This window comes from Arvicola amphibius, chromosome 4 (genome assembly GCF_903992535.2).
Source record: "Arvicola amphibius chromosome 4, mArvAmp1.2, whole genome shotgun sequence".
Taxonomy (NCBI): Eukaryota; Metazoa; Chordata; class Mammalia; order Rodentia; family Cricetidae; genus Arvicola; species Arvicola amphibius.
This window is the reverse complement of record NC_052050.1, coordinates 151,668,951-151,691,521: the sequence shown is the minus strand read 5'-3', so window position 1 is coordinate 151,691,521 and position 22,571 is coordinate 151,668,951. Positions and strand designations below refer to the sequence as shown.

The following is a 22,571-nucleotide window of genomic DNA, read 5'->3' as shown; positions in this document are numbered from 1 at the left end:
GCTTGGGTCACCATCCTGACTGATGGAGGTACTCTGAAGAAGGGGTTGTGCCCCTCCCGTTGGCTCTCAGACTACTGGAATAATGTGGGGGTGAAAAAACTGACATTTCCCCAGGCATCTCAGGCTGGGAGAGGGGAAGTCTGAAGCCCAGCAATAGCTAGCGCCTCACAGTTCTGATAACTTGTAAGACCCCCTTTCACAAGGGGCTGGAACTGAGACAATGGTGAACCAGTGGGGGTCAGGACCACACTGTGGCAAGTACTCCTAATCATCTAAACCTCTTGCCTTCTCTTTAAAACTCAGTCTCCTGTCAGGACCTCAAGGATGGACTTGGAAGTTGGAGGCTGCTATTCCTTTATTTCTCATCCCAGTGTGACTACAGTGAACACAAAATTTTCATAATTACTTGTTTCTTTAGTTGAGCTATTGAGAAGAGGCAGCTAAGCCTAGCTCCTTAGAGCTCCCAGGGCCCAGGTACTGACCCTAGCAACTCCAGCAACAACCCACCCAGTTAGACTTCAGTTTTATGGCTAATACTGTGTCCTCCATCTAGAGTGTTCTGTCTCTGAGCAGCAAATATTGTGAATCATTCAAGGTCCCCTACGACAATGAACTGTTTTCTGCAATACAGATGCCAAGTGACTATAAAAGCTGAACAAACAATAATGTGATGGCTAATCTTCACTGTCAACTAGATGAGATTTAATGTCACCATGGAGACAGCACACCTGGAAGGGGTTTTCTAGATGAGGTAATTAGATAAAGATCTACCACAAATGTTGGCACTACCATTCTGCGGGCTGGGATCCTAGACTGAATGAGAAGGAGGAAGCCAACTGAGTGCCAGCATCCATCTCTCTGTGCCTCTGTCTAGATGCTTTGTGACCAGCTGCCTCTTCTTCCTGCCCCCATGACTTCCTCAGCATGATGGAAGACACCTTCAAACTGGAGCCACAATAAGCCCATCCTTCTTTAGGTTGCTCCTGTCAGGAAATCTGTCATTGCAACAAGACAAGTAACTAATAATAAGGAAGACTTCCCAGGATTAAAGCCTTTGTCATCCCTGTCCCCTGTAGACACTGGAAAGGTTAAGGAGCCCCATTGCCTCCTGTTTTCTTTGTCAGGTCTGTGATGATTGGCAGGTTCCTATGATCTGAAGTTGAGTTTTCAGTGTGTGCATCCAATACTTTGTTTACAGCTTCCTTAAGCAGAAAGACTGTACATTCTCGAAACGTCCTACTATGTATGTGTGTATTTATACTAAGTATTTCTTAGTCTATTATAGGGAATGGCAATGAGAAAGGAATCCTCTGCTGACTGGACTAATGCAGATTCACAGAATAGTTTCTGTACTGTGTTCCCTACAAGAAGCTCAGCTGTCCCCAAGGGAGATGGTGAGCCTACCATCACATCGCGGGAAAGGGTAGTTCCAGTTTCTGTCAGTGCCATGCTGGCAGGTGAGTACAGGGTGGCCCAGCAAGATGTAACCCGGGTAGCACTCGAAGGAGATGGACTGGCCCACGCTGTAATCTGAGTTGATCATGAATCCATTCTGGAACGCAGGTGGGTCCGGGCAGTTCTGTAACTCGTAAGCTGAAATGACAAACAGGCGACATCAAGTTCCCAGCACCTGTCTGGCACCAAAGGACTATAGAGGAGGAAGCCAAGGGCAGCTGGCTCCTGGAGCTATAAATATCTAAAAACCGTGTTTCTTCCAAGTTTCAGGTACCATCCTGAGTGAGTCAAGAGATAATTGGTATGTAGAGAATTATAACCACATGCACTTAGTAAGCACCTAGTGTAAGCATCCATAGAATCATAGCACACACACAAAGAAATCTGACAAAATTTACTACCTTGGCAAGAAGTGGTAGGCATAAACTAAGTTAGAAAGCAAGAGAAGCAATGATCAAAAGGCCAGCCCTGAATAATGAGTGAACAAGGATCTGGTGCTTCTCTTTGAATATAAAGGAGGCACCCTAGCATTCTCTGTGTTACCAGATGCTCAACTATGCTCCGTTTTGTTTAATGTCATCATTTGGTACAAATAACATAGAAAATACCCTTCATTTTATTTTATGTTTCTAGAAATATAGAACTGTAGAATCCCGAAGCTAGCAATTACTCTTTGCACAATTGCTATAATAACTATTTGTTGTGCTTTATCATTAAAATAATTATATTCTACCCGGTGTGGTGGTTTATGTCTTTAGGAGAGGCATGGAGAAGAGAGGCGATTGGAGCTTTGTGAGCTTTAGTCCAGCCAGGACTCCACAGTGATATCATGTCTTAGATATTTAAATATTTCCAAGTAAAGATTCTAGCGAGGGTGACAGCGTGTGCTGCTCCTGTGTTGTTGTAAGTTCACCCACGAATCAGTAATGTGAGCTGGTTCGTCCACACATCTAGTGTAACTCTAACTACTGGAATCTCAGAGCTAAACAACCACCCCACACAGACAGCTACTACCCATGCTGCTCTCTTTCCGTCTCTGGAGCCACCAATGCATATAAGACTATCCTGACTCCCTTTTCAAAGCCATATGGGCATACTGTAGAAGCAGCTGTCGAAAGGGGTGTTTGGTGTTCCTGTGATAAAGCTCACAGGCTTCTGTGTTGAATGCAGGTGGAATATTTGGGAGGCGGAACCTAGCTAGAAGACTGGCCACTGGTGCATGACTGTGATGACTGTACCCATCTAGGTCCTTCTTCACACACTGCTCCTATCCACTACGATGTACAGAACTACCCAGCCAGACTTCCCATTCTCATCAACATAATGTCTGTCCAAGCACAAGGGCCCAGGCAACTGGGACTGAATCCTTTACAACTATGAGCCAGATCAACCCTGTCTCCTGCGATCCTTACTTCTGAAAATCCAGCATAGTAATAAAAAGGTAATTAACAGAGGGGCCAGGTAAGATACTCAGACATAATTGGAAAGGGTAGGCACCTGGGTATCTTCCCAGAGACAATAGGACGCTGAAGATCATGGAAGAGACATGAGGGGCTCATGGACATATGAGGTGGAAACTCAATGTGCATGTAAACCAGCTGTCTATTCCACCAGTGGAGGTAAGCTTGACATCCATAAATAAAAACTGAAAAGCACTCTAGGTTGTGATGCCTACCTGGTGCAGCAAATACAAAGACCTTCTGTCTTTGTGTTAACTCCTTGAAATCAAGAGGCCATAGGAGAAATGGAACCAAGGGCTTATAGCAGACTGGGGGAAATAAACTAGCCTACCACAAGGACACGTATCAAATAAAATCACAGTATTAGAGTTGGAGGCAGATACAAGCTTAGACCTAAGGGGCAGGTCTGAGTACCTCCTGGGTTCTGGGTCCATGCTCAGGGTCTTGGCATTTCTCTGGTGGTCCTGTGGGAAGATGCCAAGTGGGTACACCCAACAGAGACTGTATTCAAAAGGAGCTATACGCTTTTTGTCTCCAAGAACATTTGCCAAACAGCAAGCATTACAAATGTCATTGTTAACAATAGTTTGTATTTATTTGGGGAAGTACCACCATGGTAGACTTTCCCTTTGGTATGACAGTGTGCAGTGGTCATGGGTCATTGGCTTTCTCATTTAAGGCAACATAGTTGACCTTAGCTCTTCAGGAGAGCGATCTGCATTGTGCCACGGGAAGACTGTTCAGTACTTACTCTAGCAGGACTACTTGCAGAAATCTCTGTCCTGAGGGTAATTTCAAAGGAGAAAAAGCTAAATATTGAAGTATGTCAATTTCAGCATCATTTCCATTAAGGTTATCTACAGGCACACAATAGCTGACATATTCAACGAGCTCGTAAATGTTGAATACACACGGTGTTCACAAGTCAGAGTGTGTCTAGTTTACGATGGAGTAGAAACCACAGTTTCAGTTCTTAAACGGGCTCTTTTCCTGGGCTAGTGATGAGTAGTAAAATCCTCTCCTGTGACTGCAGGCAGTGACAGGGAGCCTGGCATTCCAAACAGCTCTGTGGTTGCTAGGAGAAACCGCCCACGTGCTACAGTATGTTGTGATGCTAATCTGGAAGGCTCCACGGACCTGTGCATTAGAAACATCCTTAGCTACAAATACTGTCAACTTGTCATGGTTTCCAATATGAAACCCAGCTGATGGCCTGTCGGGAGAAGTTGTGGAAACTTCAGGAAGGGCTAAATGACTGGAGAGAGTTGGCATTTCGGGGGGACTTTCAAGTGTTACACCAGCTCCCCAGCCTGCTTCTCTGTTTCCTGTCTTTTTTTTTTCAAATTTATTTTTAATTATGTGTATCTGTGGGTCTCCATGAGTCTGTAACATGTTTGTGGGTGTCCATGGAGGCTAGAGATTTTGGATCTCCTGGAGCTATAGTTAGGATAGGTGGCTCAGCTTCCTGAAATGGATGCTTCAAATTGAACTCGGGTATTTTGGAAGAAACATACACGCTCTCACCACTGCCTAGCCATCTCTCCAGGTTCTTCTGCCACATATTCCAGTTCCGATGTTCTGCCCAAGTGCATGGGACCAAGTGACCACGGACTGAACCTCTGCAGCCACCCTTCCTTAACTGTTTATCTCTGTCATTTTGTCACAGAAATGAGGAAAGTAAACAGTGAGAAACTGGCAGCAGGGATCTGATGATGGTCTAGAGGTGACCTGTAGTGATATTTTGTTTGTAATCTAACAAATAAAGCTTGCCGGCAGGTCAGAGTGCAGAGCTAAGTCACTAGTTAGTCACAGAGGCCAGGCAGTGGTGGCACACACCTTTATTCCCAGCACTCAGGAGACAGAGGCAGACAGATCTCTGTGAGTTCAAGGCTACTTTGGGCTACACAAGATTGAATTTGTCAAAAAGAGAAACAGAGCTCACACAAAGGTGATCCCAGCAGCTGGGATCACATGCCTTTAATTCTAGCACTCATGAGACAGAGGTAGATGGATCTCTGTGAGTTCAAGGCCACCATAGGCTATGTGAAATCGATCCAGTCTAAAAGAGAAACAGAGCCGGACAGTGGTGGCTCACACCTTTAATCTCAGTACTTGGGAGTCACATGCCTTTCATCTCAGCACGAAGGAAGTGGAGACAGGAAGGGATATGGCTGAGCGGAGAGGGGAATGTAAGGTGGGAGGAGACAGGAGCTCAGATGCAGTCTGAGCATGCAGTCTGAGAATTAGCAGAGACAGGATTGCCTCTTCAGTCTGAGGATTTGGTGTAGGTAAAAGGTCTCTCTAGTGGCTGGCTGCCCTGCTTCTCTGAACTGTCAGCTTTATTTGTTAGATTACAAACAAATATCACTACAGTGAGACAAGGTGCATCTGCACTACCAGAACATATTTCAGTGTGTCCTCCCTCTCATCTTCAGCATCAGGAAGATGCTGCACAGATAGCAACAGGACTCCATCATCCGACCTGACTCTGGGTGGCAATTTAAAAACACCTAAGGCTGAGCCATCACCCTCATGAGGCTTTAGTAATTATTAAATATGCAATTACACCGTGACTCTAAGGAAGAAGTCAACCTCTGTGATTGACAGTGGGAAATCAAGAACTAAAAGACATTCTAGAACCACAAAATCCTCAATAGAAGCCTGCTGAGAAAAGGCTCCATGCAGACATTGTTCCCAGAGGAAGGTAGGGAACAAATGGTCTAGACGAGTTCAGTTTCAGGAGCCAGGGTCCTGCCCTGCCCAGGGAAGCAGATATGAAGAAAGCAAGCCATGCTCGGAGAGACGCACATTGCATGTTTTCTCACTTAGGCAGAACCTAGATTTAAATATAAATGTTATAGCAGAAAAACCTCCTGGCCAAGAGACTAGACCCTCTGGCCTGGTGGAGATCTAACATTCCAGTTGAGTGGGTTAATTCCTCTGGCTAAGAGCCACCCCTGGGGGGATGAAGCTACCTTGAGCCATGCTAAAGAGATGGCAGAATAAAAAGTTCTTTAATAGTGCTGTACATTTCATTCTCAGAACCCCAGCTCGGGTATAGAAGCTCGGGGCCCACAGGCATATAGAGCTTTAAGTCTGCATGCTTTCCTGAGTTATTCGGAAAAACGTAAATTTCCCTGTTCTCCAAGCGTGTTTTCCTTAACACTTTTGCCCAACATTTTGGGGTTCCTTACTCTACTGTAGAGCTCCCTCCCTTCAACAGGGCTGTTGTCCTCCAAGAGTATGACCTCTACACTGACTTAAAAGGTATAACCCCAGCCCCACCCCACTCCCTCCACTGCCTCTGCCAGACAGCAGCTGAGATTTACAGCTTGCCCACCCTGAGATTTTTTTTCTTTTAAACTCTGATAAAATGGACCTAAAGCTTCTGTTTGTTCCTGTTGTAAACTCCTTTACTAATGAGATGAGAAACCCCAGAAGGAGAGCCTGATCCACAAGCGCCCCCAACACCCCTACCGGGTATCCTCAACGCCTTACTTGATTGTGTCCCTCCCAAGACAGCTCTGCAAACCACACACCACAGGCTACCTTTGCCTCTCAAGGGCCTCTCCACACTGAAGGCTGTGGATGTAGCCTTTCCTGAGAACCAGCGTTCTGTATCCCACTGGGGCTGCCTGCCATTCACCCTGATACCTTGCTTGAGTCTCAAATGATGCTGTCGGTGCATGTTCTCCAAAAAAAGGAAAATTCTATGCTGTGCTCAACTATGGACAGAGATCCCCTTTTAATACACTTTTCTTTTTTCCTTTTCTTTTTCTCTTTTAGAATGAAATCACCTGCCCTAACTCCACTTTACTTTGGATGCAATGAAAACGATGGAAAAAAAAATTGCGCCCTTCAATGCAGTCCATAGACTGCTGGTTACACCCCCAAGGGAAAAAGCAAAATGAAAGCTGATTGCCCATTCTCAGGAAACTACCTGCAAGCTAACCTAGACTTCATTGGGAGAGTCATTCAGGGTTTAGTGGTACCTTGGAGGCTCGACACACAAGTACCACTCACAGTGGAACAAAATAAACAAGGCCATGGTTAACAGATATCTCTAGTGAACACACACACACTCACGCATGCACACATGCACGCACACACGCATGCATGCACACTGCACACAGTTAATTTTGCTGTAAAGCCTGCTGGATAATTTAAGAACTCTAATTGGGTTTCTTTAGGGATGGATAAAGCTGGGCTGAAGGCAGCAGCCATTTCTACCCACATAATCAGCCTCTGTGACAAGCTTGAATTGGGGAATTAAAGTGGCCTTTCAGCTTGAAACTCACGATTCCCCGCTAACAGCCGCCGGCTATTATAATAGTTGGAAAAAGAGGTTTTTCTTTTCCTAATAGCATCTAAACTACAGATGGTGGCCCACACAATTTCTCAGTCAAGCACACACATAAGCGTGCAAGTTATCCAAGTTGGCTGTTCTTGAAGACTGGACGGCTTACACCCTCCCTCTGTTACCATCGTGGATCTCAGGACTACTTGCTGTGTATGAACTATCCCACTGGTTATGTGACCTCTAGAACCAATATCTACCGATGAAATCAATCAAATTACTACACAGTTACAACCCCGTCCAGGCCTTGGACTGCCTGAGACCTCGGCTAGGGTATCTTTCACCCAATTGTTTCTCATAGCCTGAACCATGACGGTGTTTCATGTTTTGATTCAGCAAATGATAAGTGAACCACTTTCACACCATAAAAGGATCTTTACTCTAGAAGCAACAAAAAGGAGATGAAGGAAAGCGGAAGACTTGGTCCCTTTTCCTTCAGAAAAGCCACAGGGAGGAAAGTGATGGACCTTGCACACTGGGTCCTCCTCTGTAAGAGTCTACTCTAGAGCAAAGGGAATTTCTACTTAGAGGGAACTTCTTCCAGAAGAATAAAAGATGCCCCATAGGAGAAGGAAGGACCTAACCATTGGTTGCCCATGGCTGGAAGCATTCTTATTCAAAGCCAATCCAGTCAGGAGCCTCACGTTGAGAGCAGGACCCACCAGGCCTTTAGGGAAAAGGGAGCAGGTTAAGTCCCTGTTCAAGTTTTTCCAGGGAACTCTATGTTGTTCACAATGACTCAGGGAGCAGAAAAAGACTGAATTTTAGAAATACATCAACTTCATTTGTAAACAACGGCTGAGTCACAGGGACAATCGGTGTGTTCGTATATTCGAACAAACTCTTCAATCTATGTTGTACAGAGGCTGTTTAATTGGTCACTAAAAATATACCCTCCATACACAAAGTTAATGCACACAGACAACTCAGAGTTTTTCTCATTGTAATCATAAACAAGCAGATTTTTCCATATCCCACAGTCTTTAAAAGTCTGCCTATTTAATATATATAAAACAAAAAAAGGAAGGAAAAGGGCACTGGGTTCATTTTTACTTCTGATGGTCAAAGTACACAAAGCCATCTATAAGATTTTCATAATTGAACAATTATTATTAGAGGGAGGCATTGTAATGTAGGAGAAAGAGAGAGGGAGAGGGAGGGAGGGAGAGAGAGAGAGAGAGAGAGAAAGAGAGAGAGAGGGAGAGAGAGAGAGAGAGAGAGACTCAATATCTCTGAAAGCTACCTCAACAGGAAAAGGGAGTTAGTCAACAAGACATTTCACAAGTATTTTCACAACCAAGCACCAATGCTCATCAGCACCATGAAGACAAGGTTTTGCAGCACCTAGGCTCACCCTCTGTGTGAAGCTGAGCGACAGATACTACCCACATCCACCTCCAGTCTCAGTGTTTTACAAGTTCTTCCCGTGACAGCCAATGGAAGCAGCAGTGACTGTTCCCATGTCTGTTCCACTTCTGGATTGTTACCTACATCAATGATAAACAGCCACATTCTCTCATCCTTCCCACTGCTTCATGGAGAAATGGGACACAACATCTCGTGTTACTCAGCAAAGTCTTTTTTCTAAGCCATTTAGCTTCAAGACAGCTCTAAGCAGCAGGAGCATTTTTTTGACCTTTAAGCAGTCAAGAATCTATGACAGAGCTGAGGAATAAGATACTCAGAGCAGACGTTACTGTGAATGACAAGGCCTGTCCTTATGATATACGCATCTTCTTATGAGTTATTGATTGCACCCAATGTTTATAAATCTTGCGTAGAAACTAGGGATGCCTCTGTGTCTAACAAATCAATGTCAGTGTCTGTTTGCCAGTTTCTACACAATGACAAACACTGGTAAACCATCGCATCAAAATTCCTGTTAAATATGACAGTCTATGAGAAATGAGCGCGTCTCAAGTTCATGCTGTCATTCTTCATTGTACCACTGATTTTCCTGCTTTCTCGTTATGAAAAATGAATTATAATAAATTATGCTTTTTAGCGACATCTTCTATGTGAATATTTAAAAGCCACGTGTCAAGTGGATAAAATATTTGCTCAGCCAACTAGGTGCCTGGATGGTGGTCCTTCAAGAGTGTTCGCAGGTCCAGAGTCCAGAAGGCCAGGCAGGTGATACCACTGAGTACAGAGAGGTTCAGGAGTCAGAGCCTGCCTAATGGCCTGCCTCTGCTAAAAAGTCGAGAGCCTTCTTCACTGATCCCCAGTATCTTATCCAGGGAGATACTTTCAAATTTTAATATGCAAGAAGAAGGGAAAGCTGACCCATGGGTACCTCTTGAACTGCTGACATCTAGCTGTAGACATGGACATTGGCAATGACTAAATCATAAACCATAACAGTATGTGACCCCTTGTCTATGTGGTTTCTGCGTAGGCTTCACCTGGGGTTAACTTGGTTACAAGTCCTGAAGCTTGGATTAAGATACTTATTAGAGACCTGGGGGTGACCAAATATAATCAAGCAAACAGTAAGATTCTATGAGATGAAGTAGTTTGGAAAGCAATACTAGGTTCGGACTCTGTATTTGAGGTCTCACAGTTTCAAGGAAACTGGAATATTGGATATACAATCAAGGGACTCAAGAAGAGAGATACCTCAAATGTGCTGCATCTGCTGGAGTTGGCCAATGGTTTGAGACACATCTATGTAACCACTTCCTTATAGGCTCAGATATTAAAATCATGCTGATTGACACTAGCTTAAAAGACTCCATACTGATGCTGCCCAAACTAAAGGGCCCGTCAGCCTGGGAAGGGAGCCATTCCTCTGCAGTACTGTGACCCTGTCCTTTAGGATGGACAGCTGATAGTGTTTTCAGAAGGTGTCTTTCCAGCAGCAAAGAGCTGCAGAAGAGGTCAGCCTTTAATCAGCACCTTATGGAAGAACTTCAAATGTGAGGTTAAATTCTCCTCAATGATTCTCTTTTGATGGATGTTCCCACATCCCTTTTGTTTTGTAATTTGTGAGAGGAAACTCACGGCAAAAAGTTACAATCTGTATAAAGTCTGATGATCAAATCACTTTCTAGAATCCAATAAACAAGTTGTAATCATATGATCTGTTTTATAAAAGGGACTAGATCCTTCTAAATGGAGATGGAGGAGGAGTGGTTGGGGGGGTTGATGGGAAAGGGGAGGGGACAGGAGGAGAGGAGGGAGGAGAAACTCATTGGTATGTAATATATTATATATATAAATTATATTATATATAATATGCTGATTATATATTATATATATTAATGGGACTGAGCATGGTGGCACACAACTTTAATCCCATCACTTAGAAGGCACAGGCAGGTATATCTCTCCAAGTTCAAAGCCAGCTTGGTCTATATACTGAGTCCCTAATTCAAAGTGGGAGAGTCACTGACATGACAAAATTGTTCATTATGTAAAGTCACTTGATGCTGCTGCAGCTTCTGACATGAACTCTAGATCTGAAACATACACAGGGGAACGAGAAAAAAAAGCTCCTGCAGCCGTCCTTATCCTCCATGTATGTGTGCTAGCCATGGGCCTCCCTTGCAACAAATTTTAAAAAAGTGCATTTTAAAGGTCGCTGGTCCCCTAGAATTGAGCTTTCAGATAGTCTTGAGCTGCAAAGAGGGCACTTGGAACTGAAACTTGGTTCTTTGCAAGAGCAGCCAGTGCTCTTAACCATGGACTTACTCCCCCAGTTCTTGCCAGAGATTCAGGAAGGGTTTTAAACCAAAGTCTTTGGCTCTGCTCTGGGAAGACGTCAGGGATGCTAGAAAGGAGGTCTGGGTTTGTGTCTTCTACATGATCATCCTTACCAGGAGGTGACATGCCAGAATATGACAGAGAAATGCAGTCTAGACACTAATAATGGTTTTTGGTGAACCATGTTAGAATTGGATTCTGGCCATAAGATTGAAATCTCATTCTGGCTCTGGGTGGAGGTACTCCATTCTGATCTGCTCCCCAGATTAAAACATTACTTTCCGCTATCCCCCCCCCCCGCCATAGCCATGAAACCAAACTAAGAGTTAATCAAGCTGGGTCTCTCAGTCACGGATGAAGAGACCTCCTTTCAGGACGGCTGACTCATGTAAAGCCAGGCCAACAAGATGGGAGGAATAATTATCCCTTTAATGAGAAAATGAACCAATTCTTCCCGGTAACTCCTTTTCAGTGATGTTGCTGATGGACCCACTTGTATCTTTCTATGCAAAGCTTGTCTGCTTTTCTGAGTTACTTAAAATATGGACCGTTTCTTTTTAAATTTTCTTCTTTTTCCAAAGCCTAGGTCTGTTTGCACAGGGGCTCACTCTTTCTCTGGGGCTGCTCCCATTCCACCACGTGGCTGACTTTAAGGAACACAGCTTTTTTCCCTCTTCTCTGGCTTCCTCGCAGCTGACAACACTTACAATTTACCTGCTCCGCTGTTTGTCTTTTAAACCCTAAGAAAATTATCACCAAGCTTCCTTCAGATTCCCTTTTCTAATTATCAATGAGAAGAAGAATCCAAACAGGGAATCCCAACTTCCCCTATAAACTGCTACTTTTAAAACCAAAGTCCAGAAAGAAACCCACTATGGAAACCAAACATTGCCATGCCAGACCCTGCACTGGCGAGGGTTGGAGAGACAGAGCAGTTTGCATTATTTGCAATGGGTAGGAATTGAAGTAGATTTCATTTAACGAGCAGTAAGGAACATAGGACCTAACATAAAGAAGAGACCTTCATAGTGCCTGAACCTCCCTAAAGAGCACAGAAAGCAGAATGCATGTCCTTTAGCACTGGGGAGGGAACACCAACATAATATAAAATTCATGTGCTATACTGACTGGGGACCAGCATGAGCCAGATACCAGGCTATCCTGGAGCATGGAGTAGACCGTCAGTGGCCACCACTCTTCTGTACTGTTCTTTCTGGTAGATTGCTTATTAAACATATGCATAGGCAATTGATTCCTAATTTTGAGAAGACCCAGGATATTTGTTGGTTTAGTCTAGTTCTCATTCAGTAATAAAAATCACCCTAAATCTAAGAGACTTAAAGTAAGATAGATACTTCTCCATTTCATGCCAGTTCTTAATCCTGTAGTTGCTCAGGGACCCAGTCTTATCTAACAGCCATGGCAAAAAACTAAGATTAGATTCTTGAAATTTCCATACCAAATGATCTTAGACTATCAGCAAAACCAGTCATGCCTTCACCCTTGGTCACCCCGGAGCATCGGACCTGAGGCCTGATCTGGGCAGCACTAATGACCTCTACACACAGAGAACTTCAGGTAAAACCCACCTCACTCTAAGGATGGTCACCATGGTCGGGTGACAGACATACCTGTGTGGTGCGCATGATCTGAGGTCTACATAAGTCCCCAAAGGAGAGGGAAAAAGATACCTCTCTCTGTTTCCCCCAATTCTGGAAGTTGATACCAACATTTTACATTTTAGATGAGAATTTACGTAACAGCACCAGAGAGTCAACCTTAAATACTAGCTTGTCACTGTGAGAAAATGTCAGTGCCCTGTTTCTGAGAACTGTCCTGAAAAAGAAGGGTAGCAAGAAAGTCAGCCAGGGGCATTTCCAACTCGTTTGATTTGACAATATTTGGAGAAGGTCAACAAAGAGATTTCAGATGTAATAAAAACATTGAGCTTTTTTTTTTTTCTGACAGTTCAAGGGTGCTCTGGGGTAAAGCGATAGGAACTTTTCTCCATGACTTTGTGTTTGAATGCATGAGAGAGGAGAATGCTTTGCTTCGAACTGCTTCTCTTGACTGACAGTGGTGCTGTGACTAAGAATGGAGCCACAGGCTCATATGTTTGAATGCTTAGCTGCCAGGGAGTAGAACTGTTTGAAAGGATTGTAAGGATCAGGGGGTGTGGCCTTGGTAGAGTAGACTTGGTCTTGTTGTAGGAAGTGTGTCACTAGGGGCAGGCTTTTGAGATTTCCAAAGCTCATGCCAGGCCCAACTGCATTCCCTCTTCCTGTTTCCTGCAGATCAGGATGTTGACCTCTCAGCTATTTCTCCAGCACCGCGTCTGCCTGTGCACCACCGCGTCTGCCTGTGTGCCACCGTGTCTGCCTGTGTACCACCGCATCTGACTGTGTGCCACCGCGTCTGCCTGTGTGCCACTGTGTCTGCCTGTGTGCCACCGTGTCTGCCTGTGTGCCACCGCGTCTTCCTGTGTGCCACCGTGTCTGCCTGTGTGCCGTGTCTGCCTGTGTGCCACCACGTCTGCCTGTGTGCCACCATGCTTTGTGCCACGGTGATAATGGACAAAACCTCTGAAACTATGAGCCACCCCAATTAAATGCTGTCTTTTATTAGAGTTGCCTTTGTCATGGTGTCTTTTTTGCAGCAATTGAACAGCGACTAAGACAATGATGTAACAAGGTTCAAAGGGGGTAGAGAGGATGATGTTGAACTAAGATACAACATACAAGTGCCTGTGGTTGCCTGTCTTACCTCTGATATCAGCTCACGCTTCTGGTCCAATTCATGTCCTAAAATGACAAAGGCTATACGGGTCAAGTGACAGATGAGAGGGTTCTGCGACTAGAGGAGTACGATGATGACAAGGAAGAGACAGGAAAGGAGATTAGGCTGACAGTAGGGTGTGGATGAAGTCTATACCTGGCTGAGTTTCTCCACTGTGTTCTTAGCCCCATGTTCCAGGACTGTCAGGATCGCATAAATCAGAGACCCACATGCTCTGGGAATCAATTTGGCTGTACAAGGCTCTAATCAATCAGGGAGATTTAGTATTAAATGTAGTACTAAGTGTAGCATTAAAAGAAGCATCTATAGAGCCGTATGTTTCACTGCTTACCTTGGTAACTGAGTTTAAATCCTTGCCGGTTCTGTGAGTGGTCACTATAGAAACGGATGAGTGTTTCATGTGTGGTGCTCAGCAGTGATGCAGGCAGGTCAGGGCCGCTGAACTGGCCCATCATTGGACTGCTGTGGTAAGGGCCATTCTGGATCTCCAGGTAGTCATGGTTGGCTTCAGTTGAGAAATTCAGAAACTGGATATGTGCACCTACGAGAGAACATGAAATCTTCAGAAAGTTCATGATAATGTATCCAAGATCATGGCTGATTAAAGGGATTATCACTTTATTTCTATAAAAAAGAAGAGGCATGGTGGAAGAAACACTGTATCTTTGAAGACATTCCTTGGCTTAGCCTAACTCTGTGTGATCTTTGTCTGCAGAATTCATACCAAATGTCAGATTCTGTGAAGTATGAGTCCTGCCAGTACCATATCCCAGAGAGGCACAGGCATCATTCTCAAAATGGAAATTTAAGGACTTGTCATTGCAGCAATGATTATAACCCTCCTCCATCAAAACACAGGCTGGAATCATACATGACATCATTTACATGTTAATCACGATTTTATCAAAGAAATCAACACTAAATTAAAAGCACAAAACAAACTTTAAAACATATTCTTGGGTCTTCAAGATGAACCATTGGCTAATAGTACTTGTTTCTAAGCTTGATGACATATATTCAGTCCCTGAGATCCACATGGAAGGGAAGAACCACTCCTAAAAAATGTCCTCTGACCTCCACACACATGGAATGGCATGTGAGCACACACATGTACATAGGTACACAAACACAAAAAAATGAATGTACTGGCTTTTTGGAGGTTTATTTTTACAACTAGGTTATTATACTATTGCATAAAGATTTTTGGATAAGCAGGGATTATGTTTAACATGCAAAACAAGTTACAGAGGCTCCCAAGAAACCCAGTCTGATAATGGTCAATGTGAATCTTAGAATCAAGGCCAAGTTCAAAATACAACAGATTGGCTCAGCTCAGTATATCAGGATATTGTCCTCATTGATTTTTGTGAACAAGTTATGGCCAATAATGTAGAAGAAAGTCCCAATCAAGACAGTTCAGAGTCTTTTTCTGTGGTACATGGCCTTTGGATGTTTGAAGGCTGGCTCTAAACTGGTTTAATTTGTTTGAAAATTTAAAACAGAAATTCAATGACATTAATCTTTGAATAAATCCATGATTGAATTTGGCAATGGAATCTATACTGTTGATATTAGTGATACAATAAATACTTTCTCATTGTTTTGTTCCCATTCCCCGAATGCAGTTCTAGAGAGCAAACTCAGGCTCTCCTACAAGCTAGACCCATGTCTTTCATTGAGTTACTACATATTATCTCTTTGTTTTGATGGTAAGGAGTGATTTTTTTTTTATTGAGTACATTATGTCCTATGTTGAAAATTAAATCCAGTTACACGAGCTATCCTAACTCAGAGTAGATACAGGGAAAATGGCACACATACAAGGAAAGAGGTAATAAAAAGTCAGGCGAGTGAAAAACTACAAAGAAGAGCTAAGGAAGGAGCTGTGGGGAAGAAAGAACTAAATGGTTCTATAAATTTAAAGTCTTAACAAGGAAAATTGGCAGGAGGGACACACATCAAACTATTGTCCTTCTAATTGGCTTAGCATAAGGCCAACTACCCTGTCAGAATCCCATTTGCCAACTTCCTTCTCAAAACCACTAAGTGGGGTAACGCTTACTGCCATTGTAATTTTACAGGTGAACCACAGAGGCTCAGCAGTGTCAGGTGCTATGACCACTGTCACACCAGGAAGGTCACAGTAAGGTTCGCATTCAGCTCAGACTGGTGCAGTCTTTGCTTCCTGTAGTGTGAGGTAAGCTAGACTACAGCTCACCACCTCATGAGTCAAGTGCATCTGCTACTTATTGGAGGAAATGAGCTTCTATTAAATTTGTTCAAACTGGTTCAAAGGAGGAAGAATGAGAGAAAGTAGCAGACATGAAACTTTAGAAAGAGGCTAGAGGGACAAAAGTTAGAAGAGAAAGAAGTATTTTCAATTAGTAAGCCAAATTTGAATATTTCCAAGTAAGTGTTGGCTTCGTTTTACATCATCTTGGCGGACACACAACTCTCTCACTAGGAGGCAGGTAAGGAATGCCCAGTCTGTTGTTCTGGGATACAACAATTCAGAGGAAATTCTAAGGCAACAGCCACACCAAGCGCCAACCACATGGAAGACAGCCAACATCTAAACAGTAGAGGTTAGAGAAAGGGAGGTTTTCTTACTGCCATGGAATTAAACTTGAAAAGGAAGTAGAATCACGACAATTACGATATTGTGAGCAAAATTACCATTTTAAGAGGGATAAAGTATCCAGACACACATCACATCACCTAATACCTATCAGCAAACGAAACAGAGCTTGGCTCTAATCTGGCTTAAAGTGGGATCGCATTGCTATCTAATTTCTAACAAACCTCTTCCAGATTGACATTACAGAGCCCAACTGAAGGGATTAGAACAAACACAGCCTAGATATTCTTTTATTATCTCCCAGAATATTCTAAAACTCTATGAATTTAACAAGGAAGGCACTCGAAGACCAGCGCTGCTGAAATTTACACAGCACACTTTCATCTGGTTGCAGTGATGCTTTGAAGATCAAGTGCCAGTGTGGAGTCCACTGCGTAAAGGATTTGCCTTCCGACCCTGACCAAACTTTAATGTGCTCCTGACTTTGCAGCAAAGCCCTCATTTTCAGCCAATGAAATTTATGAGTATTAACTTATCTGCTATGTGGATAGCAAACCATCTAAAAGACCATTTATATTTGCCTCATGGTAGCAGATGGTCCAAGCATTTTGTAATTTAGGATATTATTTTGTGAAATTATAACACAGTGGTTTATAAAGAAAAGAACCATGATTTTTAAAAAAGAAAAAAAAACATATAAAACAATAAAATAGCTAGAAGATATTTCTCTTTTATTAATTAATTTGTTTTTAAAATGATATTTTCTCATTTTACATACTTATCCCAGTCCCACTCCCTTCCCTCCTCCCACTCCCCCCACCTTCCTCCACCGCATCCCCATCCACTCCTCAGAGAGGGTAAGGCTTCCCATGGGGGATAAACAAAGTCTGACATATCACTTTGAGGCAGGACCAAAGCCCTCCCTTCTATAGTTAGACTGAGCAAGGTATCCCTCCAAAAAGAATGGGCTCCAAAAATCTATTTCAAGCAGTAGGGATAAATCCTGGTCCCACTGCCAGTGGTCACAAAGACTGACCAATCACACATCTGTCACCTACATTCAGAGGGCTTAGTTTGGTCCTATGCAGGTTTCCCAAGAGAAATAGGCAAGATCTCTTGAGAAAATTGGGGGCATGGGCACGAGGAGAAGGGAGGGCAGAAAAGGAGGGGGAGGAGAGAAGGAGAGGGGGGAAGAGAACATGAGGGAATGAGATGTTTCAGATGAGGGAAGGATAGAGAGGGAGAGTAAGAGAAGAGATATCTTGATTGTGGGAGCCATTATGGGGCTAGTGTGAAACCTGGAACCAGAGAAATTCCCAGGAATCAACAAGGATGACCCCAGCTAAGGTCCTAAGTAATAGTGAGAAGGTGTCTGAACTGGCCTTCCCCTGTAATCAGATGGATGACTACCTTAATTGTCATCATAGAACCTTCATCCAGTAACTGATGAAAGCAGATGCAGAGATCCACAGCAGGGCACGGAGCCAAGCTTCCAGAGGCCAGTCCAAGGGAGAGAGGAGTGAGAATACGAGCAAAGGGGTCAAGACCATGATGGGGATACCCACAGAGACAACTGACTTGAGCTAGTGAGAGCTCACTGACTCTGGACTGACATTTCTCATAACTGCACCTTAAGATCTAGTCAAGAAGACAGACCCAGAGATTCTAAGCAGATTCCACTTTACCAAAGCAGAACACACAGAAGCCTAAATCAACAAAAAAGAAGAAAATAACCCCAAAATATGAATAAGGTAGCTGCTGACACAGAGGTCATTTAAATGGTCCTTAATGCCCAGTCTGGGCCAGGTATGAGAGGTAGAAAAGTAAAAAGTCACTATTATATAATGCTAATCTTTGAGTTTCTTACAGGTTTGTAAAAACATCTTGAAGAACAAGAAAGATAACTGTTAAGGAGTTTAAATGAAGACACTGTGATTAGGAAAAGGTACTCCAAGAAACCATGATTGTTGGCTGAAAAATCCTAGTGTTAGCATTGTGCTACAATCCTGTATGTTTTTGACCAAGGAGACCCATGAGGCCTCCTAAGTCATAAAGCTATTCCCACTGTTGCTGGTTGCACACCAGAACTAGATGAGAAATTGGTGTTGCTGAAGACCCTTGCAGGGCTTAGCTTCAGGACATAGGGACATCAGACTGTGACTGAACTGGAAACTCTCTCCTCGTTGGCTAGCTTTCACAGTGCTGAAAAATGCCACATGAGATGCTGGGGGAGAATTGTCACTAACTGTCCTGCTTGGTTATGGGACTACATGTTACAGCAGCAACACACCGGCCAAGGTGTGCCCGCTGGTACGCTCATGGCACAGCTGCCACAGAAATCAGCGGCTTTCCAACTGGACTGAAGGCCTGCCCCACAGGAAGACATTTAGACCTGGAACTGGAAGTCAGGTCTGGGAGGCCACAGGCTTCAGTGCAGAAGCAATTGCTACTGCTCATGAAATGGATGTGATTAGTCAATCAAGTTGCCTTCTAATCATTCGTGTCTAGACACACCTGGTCAAACTCCTGCTATATCCTGATAAAGCAGTCTAACAGGTATTTATACCATCTATTCCTTCTATCCACAGCTCAGACAAAGATGCCCAGAAAGGAACAAAAAGATACAAGACCTAGAGGAAGGGTAGGGTGTTGTTCTCTAAATCAAAATATGCCTTGCTGGAGGGAGGTACAAGGCTGTTTAAGACTCTTGAAGTAAACGAAATTTACAAGGCTCCCAAAGGAAATAAAACTCAGAAGTCTCAAGAAGTTCCTGAAATTACAAGATTCACATAGACCCTCCACAAGATTTTATACGTAAGCAGTAAGAACTGCCATGAACAGGAGGCCTCCAAGTAACTAAACTGCAGGTAAATTGTTCAGGGAGCTCCAAGGATGAAGGCCTCAGGAGCTGTTGTCCATGCTGTGATGGAACTTTCGGTGAACTAGCATGCCTGAGACATCTGTAAGCAACTCCTCAGTCATAAGCCCATAAGTGACCCAACAACTCCCTGATTCACACAGTTAGAACTAGGTGGAATTGTTTCTTCCATCTACCATCAGTGCCCTATCTATAGAGTGATATCTTCCAAGGAAAAGTCACTCAACTCTTTGTCATGGGCTTTATCTTCCTCCCTGTCTTTTGTCACATGACTTTTCTATGGCTCCCAAAATGTCCTGGGTCAAGACTCCATGTACTGGTGCTCTTGGGATGCCCCCCACTTACCGTGTCCAGCTAACCAAATGTTAGCTGACAACATCTGTTACCATTTACCTGGCCAAGCCAAGCAGGGTCTTTGTTCCTCTGTAGGACCCCAGTCTTCTCTTACCGGCAAGTTGGCTAGTTATGTCCTCACTAAAGTTTTCTCTGTATATACCGCTGTCGTGGGCGTAGCTCTTCAAGGGAAATGCTTTGAAAACTCCATGATCATCTAGAACAATCATTTTTCTATAACTTCTGGTCATTCCTCTCCTTGATTGTCTAAGACCATGATTTATATAGAACTTCTGGTCATCTTTCATCTATATACTAAGTGTTTGGTATCTAGATGCCAAGTGACTAGTACCTGGGATAGCCCCTGAGTTTCTCCGTTGGTACACAATTGGTTTTAGAGGAAAGAGAGGAGCTGGCAGCCCAGATAAAGTGGCTACAGTGAGACCAAAGGCACAAGATCCGTAAAGACTGACTAGGAAGAAAATGAGAGACTTTCACAAAGATCATGTGTTTCTGAAGTTAGGGGAAAAGAAGAGCTTAGTGTTCTTAACAAAATTGCATTTTTTTCTAAAGCAGATAACATGAAAATTAATAGCTAAATACATGTTAAAAATTTCACAAACCAATACTCAATATATGCAATATATTCATAATATATGATTGTAGTACAATCATAATATGTAACTAAAAAGTTAAAAAGATGCTGTATTTCCAAGTTTATGTGTTATATTTCATTTAGTATGAGTCAAAATAAGAAACCCCTAAAAATTTCCAGAGAGTCACCACACCTGAATGCCAGAACTGGACAGGAACAGGCAGAGATGTGAAGGAAGAGACTTCTGACTTAGATCTGCCGTGACAAGGCATCATTCAGCTAATTAAATTTGCCTCGATGAGACCCACATGGCCGAATGGATGTTTGAGAATAACCTCATGCTCTCAATGTTATTGTGTCAAGGCTCTACTTACATCTCTTATCTACTGTCAATTAAAGACATGGTTTAGTCAATGGATCATTACACATCAGTCCCTTGGGGAGACTCTGCCGGGTGGAACGATTCCTGGCTCACTCACCATAGCCAATGGGCAGCGATATTTTCCAGGTGCAGTCCAAGTTGTTGGGGTACGAGCCTGGGAACCCTGGGCTCAGGATCACTCCACTCATGCTGGTCAGCGTCCCTCCACAGGTGGCTGTTAAACAGAAGATAACAGGAGTCTCCCAGTGTTTTGTGTTCAGCAAGGATACCTAATCTAACACAGCTTATTGGACCACACCAGGAAAGAGAAAGTCCACAGGGTGGTGTCTAGGTTACTCGGGGCCCAGCTTCCCTCCTCTCTGTGGGATACTTGGGAATAAAGATTCTTCTCTATGTGCCTTCTGGCACTACCGGCTCTTAGCAAAGGTCAGCTGGCTCAACAGTGCATTTCAAACAGGCGTCGGGTTGACTTTGGCTTTTCAGCTCTTGCTTGTGGTAGTATTGCTATCCAGCATTGATTGTTCACTTGGGCTCCTACTGTGTGGAAACAAATGAGTAACAACCCTGAAGCCCCACGGCAGTCATAAAGACTGGTATTCACATGACCACCTCCCATGACAGATGGAACATGTCAATAGAATAAGAAATTGGCTTGAAGGTTCACAGCTGGGAAAACCTCCCTCTTCTCCAGGATGCTCCAGCTCTGCCTGGTTCTAGAGTCCCAGCATCCTCAGTAGCCCCGGCCTCTGAGTCCCTTACATTGGAGAATGTAGCTCCCTGCAACCACTCAATCTCAGACAGTTCCATGTTGCCAAGACAGAAAGTCCCTGTGTTTTAATTATGCACACGCTGTGCTACCGTGTCTGATGTCTGCCAGCAAAGAGCCATGGCTGATTTTATAACAATATGAACATCTGTTTACATTAGCCACAAGGCTGGTTCACCAGGAGCCCTAGGGGTTGACCATTTGTGACGGGCTAAAAAGACAATTTCATGTCTTTTCGACTAATGAGGCAAATGGTGTCACGTCTTTTCTAGAGGACAAGGTACAAAAAAATTTCTCTTATTATAAGCACTCAGTTCCTGTTTTCAGAAGCCTCTGCCAGAAAGCCACAAGCATGCACTGTAGGGTCTTTTAATTTTCAAACTACTTTCAATCATCAAGGTTAGATAACCAACAAGGGCAAATTTCCTGGGAGGAAATATGTGAAAGCCAGCCCTGGTGAACTGTGGCTAGTAGCTCAAGACAGCCATTGTGTGATCTGGGTTTCAACGTTCTGCATATTCAAGAAATAACCTTAAGAACTTAAAGATTCTTAAGGCTGTGATGAGTTTTGATTCTAGACTCCAGCTCAGATGATATCGGCATGTCTGTAACTCCGAGAGCAATCCAGCAGGGAGCTGTCAGCGGATGAGAATCGTGTTCAAAGTGCAGGCTACTTGGGGGTGCTGCCTGGGCCTGCACTAGGCTGAAGTTATGCCAGTATGGGGGCTACACCAAAGCACCTCTCCACATAGGATCCTTTAGCTGAAAGGAGGGTGGAGATGGTGTCCACCCACAGGGAGCACAAACGAAAAATGGCCACAAAGACAGGAAGATGAGTGTCCAATGATGGTGACAGTTCTAAGAAGGAGTTTTCAACTTAGAGTATAACTATAAAAAAAATCCAGTGTCATGACATACGGACGTCTATTAATGGAATCTCCATCCTTCAGAGGAGGAATTGGCATGGTCATCTTGAACAGGAGTTGGCACCAAGCTGGAGTGACAGGTGCCATCCTCAGTTTTAGATATCCTGAACACAGGGCAGGGACAGTGTGCTGGATCCCATGGGTGTCTAGACACTAGGCACAGGATGACTTCTGTGTGATGTGAGAGCTACCAGCACAGGTCAGCCTCGTACATATAAAAAGAACGAGCAGATGAGCTTCAAACCAGAACTCCCTAAAGGTGTGACCCCCATCTACCTTGCTTTGAGATATCAAGAGAGCCCCATTGCCAGCATGCTGTGTTTTAAAAATGTTTTATGCA

At 43.7% G+C, this 22,571-nt stretch overlaps 1 protein-coding gene across 1 annotated transcript in view; it reads right to left on the bottom strand.

Moving 5' to 3' along the window:
- The window catches only part of Csmd1 (CUB and Sushi multiple domains 1), a 1,175,551-nt gene that overhangs the window by 107,112 nt on the left and 1,045,868 nt on the right, over positions 1-22,571 (bottom strand). The window contains exons 40-42 of the mRNA XM_042054928.1: positions 20,637-20,753; positions 14,105-14,314; positions 1,405-1,593 (exon numbers count right to left, since the gene is read on the bottom strand). Coding sequence (XP_041910862.1) covers positions 1,405-1,593; positions 14,105-14,314; positions 20,637-20,753 — 516 coding nt within the window. The remainder of the gene's footprint in view (positions 1-1,404; positions 1,594-14,104; positions 14,315-20,636; positions 20,754-22,571) is intronic.